This window comes from Leopardus geoffroyi, chromosome A1, assembly GCF_018350155.1.
Source record: "Leopardus geoffroyi isolate Oge1 chromosome A1, O.geoffroyi_Oge1_pat1.0, whole genome shotgun sequence".
Taxonomy (NCBI): Eukaryota; Metazoa; Chordata; class Mammalia; order Carnivora; family Felidae; genus Leopardus; species Leopardus geoffroyi.
In genome coordinates this window covers 49,745,281-49,759,484 of record NC_059326.1, presented here as the reverse complement: position 1 = coordinate 49,759,484, position 14,204 = coordinate 49,745,281, and the positions used below count along the sequence as shown (strand labels likewise).

Below are 14,204 nucleotides of genomic sequence, written 5' to 3'. Positions count from 1 at the left end.
AGGTCAAGATTAGAGATAACGGAATTACCTGATGACCATGGGTACATAAATAAAAATATGATAAGCAGGTGTTGAATTGCTCTCTTCTTGGTGGCCTCAGTACCACTGAGGCAGGTGGTGGATTTTCTAGCTACATTTCCTTTCTGACTTAAGCATTGACTCTTTTGGACTCCATTAAAAGTCCTGGATCTTCACTTGTTGGTATCACTAGCCATAGATACTGTTACCTTCATCATTTTTTCCGGAAAGCCCAGAGACTTTGAAATGTACTGTTACCACCACTAACAGTAGCAATTATTGCATGGCATTCCAGCTGCTAAAGTGATTCGTCTCAGAAGTGAGTTTGAGTCAGGATGACCTTTTATTGCAGATAGGCCTAGCATGACTTAGAATGTTCTTTCCTAGGAAATGAAAGTTTTAGAGCAGACCCACATTTCCACATGTTCGTTTCACAAAGCACTAATGTATAAAGCTGTCACATGCTCAAAGCCCCCTCCCTGCCTCCAAAATTGGGGAAGGTGATTATGGGGTCAAATGATTGAAATAGATTAGGGCATATCTATACATTACTTCACTCTTCGGAAAGTCATAGTGCATACCAGTATATTACAGTCTCTGTGAAATCCTCCTGTAGAGAGATGTTGAATATTTTTTATCTTAACCTAGCCAGTCTTATTGATCACAGTTCTTTTCTTAATATATTACCTAATAATAATCCCAAGGTTAAGCATTCCTCCTTTATTCGGGTTACTTTCTGCCATGATCCACATATTGGTGGCTAGCAACTTGTAGACAGATCTCAACAGTCACAGGCAATAAGAAGCTATCTTTATCAGTCTATTCTGTAAGAGTACAAGGGAAGCTCTTTTTGAGCCTCTTACAGAACATTTACATTGTTTAGAATGCACTTTTTAATTTTTTAGTAAAGCACGAGTTCCTTACTTAAGCAGCCTCTGTGCCTCTGTATACGTTCATCTTTTCCTCGGGTTAGGACTTGAAATGGTTGGCTACTATGGAATGAGTAGAAACAGGTGAGCTCCTCATGCCTGGGCTGTGGCTTGGATTGCATTTTCCCCAGGCTGCTGTGGTCTGGATGACCAGTGTGCCTAGTGATGCATCGCTCTTTGTTGCCTGAGGCTTGTGCTTGCCCATGGCAGGACTTGTGAATGGCTTGTGCTACCGTGTGGTTGTGAAGAACCGTGCTGTGCATTTCTCCTTACAAGTTACTTATTTATTTGCTTTCCACAGTGATGGAGAGGGGAGAAAAAGGACCTCGTCTACTTGCAGCAATGAGTCCCTAAACGCTGGAGGAACTCCCGTCACCCCTCGTCGAATCTCCTGGAGGCAGCGCATTTTCCTCAGGGTTGCTTCTCCCATGAACAAATCTCCCTCAGCAATGCAGCAGGGTCTGTGTGGTACACACTAAAGAATTACTCCTTACCGGTATCATAAACTAGGGAATGGAATGCAGTGCTTTGGGTACAAAGAGATTTGAGTGATTTCAGTGGAGAAATAACTTCTGTTTCCATATATGACATGGTGGTGAACTTCTCAGCTATCGTTAGAACGTAGTAGACATTCAGTAAATGCTTGATGAGTGAATGAGTGAACTCCCCAAACTGGGCACTAAGATACTGCTAGAAAAGCATACATTTTTTTTTTTATTATTAGAAAAGTAACCTACTCCTTTACAAGGGTCACTCATAAAGTGACATCAAAATGTTGAATGATTAAGAAATGGATACAGAGACAGTAGACAAATATCAACCAAAAGATATGAGACCTGTTAGAAATTAAAGCAAAGACATCCAAAGGGGCAAAGTAAATTATAACAATAAACAGAGATACAAAAATGATGATCAATTATGCCAACATGCGTAATTATATAGCCTTGAAAGTTAGAAAATAGAAGTTCACAGAATGTTGGGAAGAAATACATCAGTAGCTCTCATGGGAGATTTTAACATATTTTTCTCTAAAAATTAAATACAAGGAGGGTATATATAGTTAATATTTGAGAAATATAATTTAACAAGCTTGATCTAATATTTATACAGAAACTTGCTCCCCCATAGGCAAAGTTCATTCATTTTTAGTGCACATGGAACATTCCAAAAAATTGTGTACTTGGCCACAAAGGCATTATTTTAATGAAACAATCACATAATCTCTGATTACAGTGCAAAAAAAAAAAAAGGAATCAAGAATTAGAAGACAACTAAAATGTTTCATGTGTTTGGAAACTGAAAACTACTAGAAACTAGAAGGAAGAAAATATGTTCAGAGCCCTACACATCAACATTGAGTTGTATTTAAAGGGCATTTTTAAAATCAGGAAAGACAAAACTCAAATATACCTAAGTATTTAATTCAAGAAGTTAGAAAAGGAGCTCTTGAGTAAAATTTTTAAAAATTATTTATTAAGAAAATAAATAATAAGGGTAAGGGCAGAGGTCAGTTAGTAAAGAAAAAGAAATAAGAAACTGACATTACTAGAGAAAAAATTAACTCTGCCTAGGGTGGCCAGAGAAAGCTTCACAGGAATGTTGGATATTTACATTTAAACTCATTGCTGGGAGAAGCATGTTTCAGGAAGTGAAACTAGCAAAACTCTGACATCATAGGAGAGAACTTCGCAGGTTAGGGAATCGTGAGAAATTCAGCATGACGGGAGCAGAGGATGGGAGGTGGAAACACAGGTTGGGAAGTTTACACGAGGCAGGAGTCTGAAGCTGCCCATATGCTGTTTGCAGTAGTTTGGACTTTGTGCTTTGGGGCATAAGCAACTGTTGAAATATTTTAAGAGACATAGTCATGTTTGTTAATAGGAAACTAATTGGCAAAGGTGCAAAGAATGGCCTGGAACAGAGAGAGAGAGCGAGCTCCAGGAATTGGGTAAGAGAATGTTGCAGGAGTGAGCGGAGGTGCTGAGCCAAGACAGGCCCCACGTTGTTCAGCTGCTCTTCTCTTGACTGTGTCTGATGGCAGATGGAGACCTTAGGAGATCACTATTACCTACTCACGTAACCTTTTTGTTTTGCACAATCAGAGAATGTACAAAGATAAATTGCAGAAGTGTTGGGCTCTGGGGATTGCCAGTTCATCTTAGAGCACCTATCTTATAGGTCATTGTGTGCAGAAAGAAGAAGTAGAGAAATTACATGTGCTTTCGTTTCAACTCGAGAGGGAAATCTGGCAGGGGAATTTAGTTTAGTGAATTTACTTAAGCTGTTAGTTCCAGAAATGCAGTTACTGGGAAAGTGGCCTTGTGAAAAGCTTTAAAGGTGGAAGATAGGATGAGAGAACATCAATTCTAGAGAAAGCTTCCGTAGTCTGGGTTACTGCTTAGGAATGCCTCTCACTGTTTTCTTCTCTGCAGATGGACTGGACAGGAACGAGCTGCTGCCACTGTCCCCTCTTGCTCCAACCATGGAGGAGGAACCACTGGTTATTTTCATGTCTGATGAAGATGATGATCCGGAGAAGGCTGAAGAAAGAAAGAAGTCAGAAGAACTGAGGAGTTTGTGGAGAAAAGCAATACATCAACAAATCTTGTTGCTTCGAATGGAGAAAGAAAACCAGAAACTTGAAGGTTAGCCATTCAATCAGGGCTAAATGATATGATACTATAATTGAAAGCTTTAGGTTAAAACCACCCCCATCTTCCCCACACTCAGTCAAGGAGTATAAATGCACTTTGACTAGGATTTTACTGATTATAATTGTTTCATTTTATTTTGTGAGGTTGCAATGACATGGGAATGTGCAGCTTAAAATATTTGCATTTTTGTTTAATAGCTAAAACATCAGACACCTTTAGAGTGTATTTGGGTAACAGAAAATGTACATAGTGTGGCATCCATGTATTTGATGTGACTGAAAGTCTAATATTATTGTGCATTACTTAAAAAAAAACCCTTAAACATGAAAAATATTTCAAAAATTCTTTTTGAAATTGATTTTCACGTTTTAGGCTAATTGCATTTATAATAAGGGAAATGTGCCTATTTCAGATAAATTCTATTTGTATTGTACCCAGTTCAACTATCTGATTACCTGTTATCAAATCAAAGTTCCTAATTTTTGTTATTGCTTTATATACTTTCTACTTAAAAAAATCATTTTCAAATCATTAAATTTATAATTGGATAATTTACAATAGCTTCTGTGGTATTACTGGTGCTTTATTGCTTAGTTTATGAACAAGTGTTTTAGAATGTGTTTTCCAGACTTCGAAAGAATGATGTTATTTACCTCCTTATGAACCACACATAAGGAGATGTGCAGACGGGACCAAAACTCAAAAAATGTACTAATGTTACTATGTTTGGCAGTTCACTTAACCTAAAAGGGCCTTGTTTTTCACATGTGTAAAATGAACGATTTAGCTTAAGTGGGTCCTTTGATTTACAAGATTTTAGGAAAATGTACAATTTAGGTTTTTCTCTGGCTTGCTTTTATTGTGCTGTCTTCCAAAATGCTTTTTTAAGAACAGGTATTCACATTTCTATGCTCATCACCTATCTTAAGATTCCTCTTACTACACCTAATACTCAATTCTGTTTTTAAATTGAACAATATTTAGTTTGCAAGGGAGTAATTTTCTTTATTGCTGTTTTCTTGGCAGACTGGAAGTATGTAAAGTTTTAAATATCCTAGGAAGTAAATCTTTTTTTTTTCTTTAAAATTAAAAACCCAATTGATTGTTATTGGTACAGCTTTTAAAAGTTTGATGTGATAAATGGTATGCCCACCCGGGCTATTATAGATTTTGAGGGAAATTCAATTCATATTCAAGGTAAGAGAGGAGGTGACATTTAGCAGATATGGTCAGAAACCTTTATGAGTTCTTTTTTTTTCTGTGTTTAAGTAACAGAGACAAAAAATAGTTGAGCTTATTAAAATTCTAGTCAATGGATAATTATTTATTGATGGTTCTTTATTTTTTGCCTAGTTAACCAGGTGAGGGCAGATGTTGACTGTTCTTAATCAGCATTTTATCCTCAGGGCCTGAAGCTGGCACATAGCTCTTGATTATTCTCTTAAATGAATAAAGATCTAGAGAACGTTGCAGGGGGAAAAAAAGGAAATATGCTTTTGTTCATTATAAAAAAATAATTAGTAAAGTAACATATAGGGTTATATTAATTATTAGCTTCAATGAACCCACTTCTTCAAAAAAATTTGATTACCATAGAGAAATATAAAGCAAGTATTGAGAAGCAAAGCTCCTCTCTGTGAGTTTAGTGGTATCCAAGAGGTAGGCCATCTAGTGGTATCCAGGAGTATTTTCATAGTGAAAGTTTGGTTATATCTGGACTTTCAGTAGAAACTTTTACTCTTTATTTGAATAACCATATTATAAGATATTTAAATTCTTTGGAATGGTTTCAAACACACTAAGTAAAGGGTAATACTCATTCTGCTGTTGTTTTTTGTGCTGTCGAGGACTTTGGATGCATGACAAAGATTTGTGTTGCAGAAGGTAAGGGGTTGAGCACTGTGAGCTTGAATGAGTACACATTAATCTGTGAGACTCCTGTTCAATGTGATCCTAATGAAAGAGAAAAAAAATAGCTAAATGTTTTTTCTTCCTTTACTCTTTTGGAATCAAGTATTCAAGATAAAGAACACATCAAGTTAGTAGTTGCTTTTATAAGCCTTTCTTTAATGAGCTCTGGGCTTGTATTTTAGACCATCAAACAAGAGAGAATTCTGTACAATTTTTAAAAACAGAAGTAGTGTTAATTTCAATAAAATGAATTTTTTTCTTTAAGAAAAAAATGAACACAGAGGCACCTGACTTAACATTTTTAAAAGAAGTATTGGTAACTCCGGGAATAATTATAAAAATGTATTGGGTTACCATGGTCAGTATTTCTCTAATCAAGGTTAGCACGAGGTATTGTTTTCTCATATAGGTCATATATAAAATATCATTGGTGTTGAAAATGATGCAAGTTGTCACATCTGAGGCTGTGTCAAAAAAAAAATTGACACTTACAGCGTAGGGAACATGCTTAGTTTTTTATGCTTAGTAGAGCTCCCATCTGTAAGATACAGAGTAAAACCTCCTTAGAAAGTTATTCCTGATACTTTTTTATGTGATATGACTCCATTTGGGAACCTTTCATGTATCCTCACTTTTTTTAAGTTTACTTTGTGACTACATGTTAGTGGTTGATTCCTAAAAATAATTTGGTATGATTTTACAAATACAACAAAATGTTTAAAATTCTGTGTTCTAGGAACACATCAGTTTTACATAAATTCTTTTGTTTTTCTTAGCAAGCAGAGATGAACTCCAGTCCAGAAAAGTTAAACTGGACTATGAAGAAGTTGGTGTATGTCAGAAGGAGGTCTTACTAACCTGGGATAAGAAGTTGTTGAACTGCAGAGCTAAAATCAGAAGCGATATGGAAGACATTCATATTTGTCTTAAAGAAGGTATTCTGGATTGCCTTTTTCATTTGAGTAATATTGACACACAATGTTACATTAGTTTCAGGTGGATCATCGTTAATCATCTCTTTTAGAGAAAATCTTTAGAGATTTTTTTGGTTGTGTAGCTCAGGCATAATTTTGTCCTTGTGCTTTGCCTATAAAAAAAAGGGAAGTAATTTGCTTTTGACTGCAGTCAGTGACTTTGTTGGGAAGAAAACAGTGCTAATGGAGAGATGGTCCCTGAGGAGTTAGCAGACACCGTTTCTATAGGTTTTCCTGTCTTCTTCAACCAGCTGTTCTCAGCTGTCTTTGTTATTTATCAAGAAAGGAGTGAATGCATGGGTAGAGACCTTGGATCATATCCATAAAAATAATTTAGACTTACAAACTAGACTCATTTCCATCATTTAGTCAGAAATGTTTATATGTATATGTATATTCACCTACATGTATGTGTGCATGTAAACAGATTTATGTTTTTATTCATCAGTCAGTTTTCCTTCCATGTATATATTCCTTTATTTTGGAAAAATTGCTTTTATTTGGCCATTATACTGCATTGCTACTCTGTCATATAAAATGGCTGATAGTTAAACATCTTATATTTAAAATTAAAACTGCTTAGCATGTGAATATTTGAGGTGCATTTCTGTGACCCAGCTATTAAAATGAGGATCTCATGACCTATATAAGCTGAGTGCAAAATAAAAATCCAAGAATATCCAAAGATATCTGTTAATGTGTGAAACTGTTGCATAGTTAAGTTTAAATGAAGTTGAGATTAATTTTGTAAGATGCTACATTTATTGGTTTTTTTTTCCTTGAAGATATGGAAGTCCTAAACATTTTCATTGATTGCATTATTTGTGAGACAGAATAGTGGGTAATAGAATGTGTGTGGTTGTCGATCACACTATTCTTTGGTATGAGTTTTAAAGATTTTTAGGGGTGCTCAGCTTCCCATTTCTTATAGGATACAGTTTGAACCTCTGAGCACTCTGCCCAGGGCCCACCATAATCTCTGCCTCCTTCATCTCTGATCTCATGTTCTGCTTCCTCCCTCCCTGTATCATGTGTTCAAAGAGGTTGAACTACACTGGGTCCCAGTATATGTCCCAGGCTGTTTCTTGCATGGAATGTTCCAGTTTTCCCTAACCTCTCATCCTTACCTCTCCACCTGCTGCCTATTTCCCATCATCCTTTTCTTTTCACCCCTCCTCCTCCTCTTCCTTTCTCACCCCATTCCTTGCCTTTCTGAGGGCATTCAAACGTTTCCCTTCCTGAAGGGTTTGCTGCCCACACTCCCAGCTTGGAAAATCCTATTATCTTTTTGATCTCAGTTCAAATACCATTTCCTCAGAAAGCCCTCTCTTCCACCAAAATCAATTCATTTTGCTTCATTATTTTTTCTCACGATTCTTTTCCTTAATGGTGCTTATCATAATTATAATTTTGTATTTAGGCATATATTTGTTTAATGTTTTTCTCACCCCGCCACTGCATGCCTAGCACCTAAAAAGGATCTTGCACAAGTTATTTACTGAATGAATACATGGATGAATGAATGAATGAGACTAATTCCCGAGAATGGATTTATTCATCTCCCAGGGAGGAAGTATCCTCAGTGCCATTCTCTATACTTTGCTATGTGTTAGATGTTCAACAGATGACTTGTTTAGCTGAAGTGAATTGCCTTCTTGCAAAATTGTTGTTGGATGGATAATAAAACAGCCCACTCATGTTATCAGAGATTCATTTAGTGGGCTAATGAAAGTTACCCCCCAAATGACATTTTACATGTGATCATTCATTCATTCATCCTACAGATGTGTAAGTAGCAACATATATTCTTGGTTTGCCTTATACAGAGACTTATTAATGTCAAATGCTTAGAATTTATAAGTACTGGCATTTATTACTAGCTTTAAACCAAATAAAAGGTGGGAATAGGCAGGGATACATTTCATGGTTTCAGAATTTGGCCTCTGAAGCCAGACTTGGACAGTTCTAATCCTAAACTTCCACTTACAAGCTGTGTGAACTTGGGCAAGTTCTTTGCTTCTTTCTTCCTCAGCTTCACCATCTGGAAAGTGGGGATAATAGTAATCACCTGCCTCATTTGGTTGTTTTCTGAGCACAGGTACAATGCTGAGTGGCAATGCACCATTGATGGAATGTTGTATTAGGTGCCCAATCAGTGTTGGCTGTTGTTAACATTGCCTTCATTATTATTTTTTTTTTAACATTTATTTATTTTTGAGAGACAAACAAGGACAGAGCTCGAGCTTGGGAGGGGCAGAGAGAGAGGGACACAGAATCTGAAGCAGGCTCTGGGCTTTGAGCTGTCAGCACAGATCCTGACGTAGAGCTCAAACCCAGGAACCGTGAGATCATGACCTGAGCCGCTTAACCGCTTAACCCACCGAGCCACCCAGGCACCCCAGCATTGTCTTTATTATTGATACTTGAGGGTTTTCTTTTGCAAGATATCAGCAGCTTCAGGATTAAACTTCAGCATATCTTTTGCAAGATACCAGCAGCTTCAGGATCAAAATATGCTCTCTCAGCACATCATACTGTGTGATGGGAGGGAGGGTGGCACACAGGACCTTACAGCTACCTGTTTTCAGGCATTACATAGTTCATCAGTGGTTTAGCAACTTCATTCCAGAGATCAAGACCTTGCCTTTTATCTTCGTAGGTGTTCCCAAAAGTCGACGAGGAGAAATTTGGCAGTTCCTAGCTTTACAATACCGTCTCAGGCACAGATTGCCCAATAAACAACAGCCTCCTGACGTTTCCTATAAGGAACTTTTAAAGCAGCTCACTGCTCAGCAGCATGCCATTCTTGTGGATTTGGGTATGTTTGTCATATTGATTATTGTACAAAAGCAAACGATACGTCCCTTTCCTGAGTATTTTGGGGGGTTTTGCTTGGGGTTTTGTGGTAGTTTGTGTTTTGTTTTGGTTTTGGTGTTGCTAAAGAGGACCTGTTGAATTATACAGAGCTGCCGACTTTCCCCTTTCTTGAGGGCAAGTTGACTTCATGTCTGGTTGAAAATACCATAAATGCCTGAATACAAAATGAAGTTTTCATCCCCAGACTTTGCCCCCGAAAAAGGGTGTTATCTTATATTTGAATCATTATAAAGGTCATATTATCAGGGACTTTCAATTCCTGTGTTTTGAAAAACTGACTTTTGTTTGGGTTAGGCATTTATTTTCTCAATCAACACTGGTTTTAAAATAGGATAGAATAGGTTAAAATTTAAACAGGACTTTGGATATCAGTTTAAAAAGCAGCACAATAAGTGGTTATGCTGTGGAATCATGAATACATCCCTATAGGATGAAAGAAAAATGAGCTGTCCTAATATTATATGAATGGCTACTTGTGACTGGGGAGAATTTCCAGTGATAGCGTCATAAAGCTATCTTTTTAAAGTCTGTATTTCAAATAACTAATGGAAAGTAAAAAAAGGTATGATTTTTAAAATTACATTGTCTCTAGTTTTTCTCTAATTTATCATTTTATACTATATATTTTATTATTTAAAGATGTCTGATTAATTGGATTAAATATTGTGCATTGGCATTTGACTTTTTTATCTGTATCCCTGAAAGATGGTATATTTAAAGTGGCCAGATATGTTACTTGAGCCCATTTGGGAAAATAAGGGGCTACCTTATATTTGAGGTCCCCTTATATTAGGGCACATAAAAATCACTGGCCAAAACCTAGTTTTGATCTCTGTTCCTTTTGGATGATAAACAGCTTTTGTTGGGAAAGGACCCAAGTGAGTTAGTGTTTTTTGATTTAATATTTTTTTTGTAAAGGGGAATTTTACAGAGAAGCTAAAGACTTCAGTTCTTGTCTGATTCTACCACTAAACTGTGGTTTTAGGCAAATTATTTTGCTTCTGAGACTCAGTCCTTTCATTTAAATGAGGACCTTGAACTAGGCAATCCCTGTGGATCCCCACAGATCTGTGGTTCTGTGACGAGAAATTGATGACCAGACTAGAAATGGGGATGGTTCATTTAGGGCTAATGAAGATATCCTAATAAAGAGAAGGAGATGATGCGATTAGATTATAAGGCAAGGCTGGTCAGAAAAAAAATGAAGCTAGAATTAATGTCTTGGGTAGAGAGTACATTTATAGTTTTCTTCAGCAAAAAATTTAATAAAGTAAAATGATGATTAAAAAACTGTTTATTTAACTCTACTTGTAGCCATCTGTGTTTCCTCAGTGTGTTCTTGTTATTTTCTCATATGTTCCCCTTGCTCTGCAGAAATTAATCTTATCAGTTCCTGGGGGGAGGAGGGAAACAAGATCACTTTTAAGCATATGTGGTGGAAAACATTTAAAAATCTGGCATTCTTATAAGTTCTCATTGACATGAGTAGTCACTTTGCAAGGAAACTGATCTCCCCTTCATTTTTGGGCATAAGAAAAGTCATGCCAGTGCCTACAGCCTTGGTGATGAAGATGGGTGGGTTTCAGTGTTTAGTACCAGCTTTTCAGTGATCCAGAACTGATTTTGTTTGCTTGTTGGGTATCTCTATGGTAATTTTATCCTCAGAGGTGAATTTTAGAGGGGAATTTATTTGAAATCATCTTGGCCCTTTGCTTTACTTGCTTTTTGGCTATTTTGAAAAAAGAAAAGAGGTCTGTATGGCTCATGGAGGTGGTTTAAGAAACAGAGAGCAAAGGATATTTGAAAAAAAGATGTATTTCCTGAACAATAGATTGAATGTAAAACAAAATGACCTCAAAAAGCTCCTCCAGTGTCATATTACATACAGGAAAAGCAGGACTAATTCTGTTTAGGCGCTACTAAGATTTCCTTTTAAATAATGTGATAACTTTGATAGAATTCTGATTTTACTCGGAGGGTAGTCTTTCTGTGAACTTGGAATTTGCCTTCATTTATAGCCAGAATAGATTTTGTATTCTGTTTTCCTGGGATCTCTCCTGGACATGTCCATGATTTGTTTGTGAATTTTGTTATTGTTGTTTTCTAGAAAGAAGTGCTATTTTAGCATCAAATGTTTTCTTCACTTTTGTATGTGTAGAGATGGGGTGGTGGTCTGGCAGGTAGGACCTAGGACTTGCTGGAGAGAGAGTTTTAGTTAGATGGGTATTCCACACAGCTCTCACTGGTTCAGAAAAGAATGTTTATTTCCTGGAAATCACTGCATTCCAATTTCACTTTTATCTCCAAAGCTCAGGATATCTCAAAAATATTTCTTTTTTCTTCCTCTGCAGGAAGGACATTTCCTACTCACCCTTATTTTTCAGCACAGCTTGGGGCAGGGCAGCTCTCACTCTTTAACCTCTTGAAAGCCTACTCATTGCTGGACAAAGAAGTGGGTTACTGTCAGGGGATCAGCTTTGTGGCTGGAGTCCTGCTTCTGCACATGAGCGAAGAGCAAGCCTTTGAGATGCTGAAATTCCTCATGTATGACCAGGGCTTCCGCAAACAGTACAGACCTGACATGATGTCGCTGCAGGTGAGGCACATGGGAAGCTGTTACCAGAAATCGTAGCATTAGCCCTCTTCTACATTACAGTTAAGATTTAAAGAAATTTGGGAATGCCTGGGTGGCTCAGTTAAGCGTCTGACTTCGGCTCAGGCCATGATCTTGTGATTCATGGGTTTGAACCCCAGGTCGGGCTCTGTGCTGACATCTTGGAGCCTAGAGTCTGCTTCAGATTCTGTGTGTGTCTCTCTCTTTACCCCTCCCCCTCCCCCACTCGCACTCTCCCTCTCTCTCTTTCTCTCAAAAATAAGTAAATAGTAAAACAAATTTTAGAAAAGACTGAAAGAAATTTGGACCCATTGTCTTGGAATTAGTATAAACGTAGAGGCTTCTTTTGACGTTTTAGTATGTGGGATTTGTACTTTTGCTAAACCTGTAAGAGTAGGACATCTATATGCAGAAAAACTCTTCATTAAGTTCCTGAAGTGAATAAATGAGCAATTCTAGAAAGGTAGTGGGTACTCAAGTCTCTCTCCCCTAAGTCTGCAAGTGGAAATAGAGAAAGAATCAAGTCTTCTTTATTCACTTTTCCTCAACCTGTCAATTGAATAGAATCAAATCTTTTTTTTTTTTAAATATAAAAATACGTCCTTATTCTTTTACTGTGAGTGCATCAGCGGCACATATCTGTGTCATGGTTCTTCTTGAACTTACCATGTCTCTCCTCCTTTATCTTTATGTCAGATAGGTCCTTCTAGAGGAAAAGGTGCCCAAAGTCAGTGGTAGTTTTCGGTCCGCTTTTCTTAGCATGCACTGAAGAAGCACCATTAAGATGTTTTAGTCCTTTTAAGCGGGGTACTCACTCCCACTGCGGTCTTCAACCTATTTCGGACTCCCTGTCTACACATTTCTCCTTTCTAGTTAAAATTCCCCTTTCCTTAGTGTATTGGTTTCTAACAAGCAGTTTAAATTTTATCTATAGATATGATATCACCAACTGCCACTACCTTTCAATTTAAAGCTTTTAGTAGTAAAAATATAAAAGAAGACTTTCAAGAGAGGAATGTCAGAGTTCTCCTCCTTTGAAATGAGGTAGGCAAGATCTGTTAGTCATAATATCATGCTGTAGATAAGAAGTGAAATATTTTAAAAATGCTTTTAAAATATATTCTTTTCCTGGTTCCTAAGGATCAGTTTTTACATTTAATATTTTAGTTACCATTCTACAGGCAAAAAAGGACTCGGTTTTCACCTTGTGAATGTTACAGTAAATGGTATTTTCTTGAGAGGATCGATGGAGAGGAAGCGATTCCTTTTCTTTAAAAAAAATTTTTTTTATCATTTATTCATTTTTGAGTGAGAGAGAGACAGAGTATGAACAGGGGAGGGGCAGAGAGAGAGGGAGACACAAAATCTGAAGCAGGCTCCAGGCTCTGAGCTGTCAGCACAGAGCCCGACATGGGGCTCAAATCCACAAGCTGTGAAATCATGACCTGAACCGAAGTCGGAGGCTTAACCGACTGAGCCACCCAGGTGCCAAGCACCCCTTCTTTACTTTTTTAAGATGAAATTTTTGCTAGGGAGCTAGGGTTTCCCTCTTAACATTGGGTTTTCAGATGTGAGTTCATATAAAGGGTCTTTATCAGGATCCATAAATATAGTGAGGTGTGTTAACATGCCACAAGTCAAATAACGACAATGGAATGTTTTATTTTTTACTTTATTTCTAAAGTATCTAATACTGGATAGGAAGCATTGGTGCCCTTGTAACGAATTAAGTAGCTCTGATTTCCAGAAATAGGTTTGGATAGCTAATATTAAAAATATTAAAGAATGGAAAGTACCTGTGAGTAGTGTTTGATTTAGGTCCCTAAGTGGAAAGAGAGATGCAGGGGGTGCCTGGGTGGCTCAGTCAGTTGAACTTCTGCCACCTGATTTCCACTCAGGTCATGATTCCAGGGTCGTGGGAACAAGCCCAGCATCAGGCTCTGTGCTGAGTGTGGAGCCTGCTTAGGATTCTCTCTCTCCCTCTCTCTCTCTGTCCCTCTCTCTCTCTCTCTCTCTCCCTCTTCTCTCTTTCTCTCTCCCTCTCTCTGACCTTCTTCCCCGCTTGGGCTCTTTCTAATAAATAAATAAGTAAATAAATAAATGTAGTTCTCAATTTAGAAATGCAGTTGTTTTCAATTTAAAAAAATCATCAGTTTGGTATTATAAGAATTCATGTAAATTGGATTAACACATTTATATGACTTGCAATTGCCAGTAAATATTTTAT

At 37.2% G+C, this 14,204-nt stretch overlaps 1 protein-coding gene across 12 annotated transcripts in view; it reads left to right on the top strand.

Annotated features, from left to right (window-relative positions):
• TBC1D4 (TBC1 domain family member 4) overlaps positions 1–14,204 on the top strand; it is a 196,421-nt gene that overhangs the window by 169,632 nt on the left and 12,585 nt on the right. For 5 of the 12 annotated variants that reach the window (XM_045479346.1, XM_045479341.1, XM_045479321.1 and 2 more), the window contains 6 exons: positions 1,249–1,415; positions 3,380–3,592; positions 5,483–5,485; positions 6,289–6,447; positions 9,146–9,304; positions 11,715–11,959. In XM_045479346.1, the coding sequence (XP_045335302.1) occupies positions 1,249–1,415; positions 3,380–3,592; positions 5,483–5,485; positions 6,289–6,447; positions 9,146–9,304; positions 11,715–11,959 (946 nt within the window). The remainder of the gene's footprint in view (positions 1–1,248; positions 1,416–3,379; positions 3,593–5,482; positions 5,486–6,288; positions 6,448–9,145; positions 9,305–11,714; positions 11,960–14,204) is intronic. The other 7 variants (XM_045479378.1, XM_045479331.1, XM_045479312.1 and 4 more) reach the window with 3 other exon arrangements.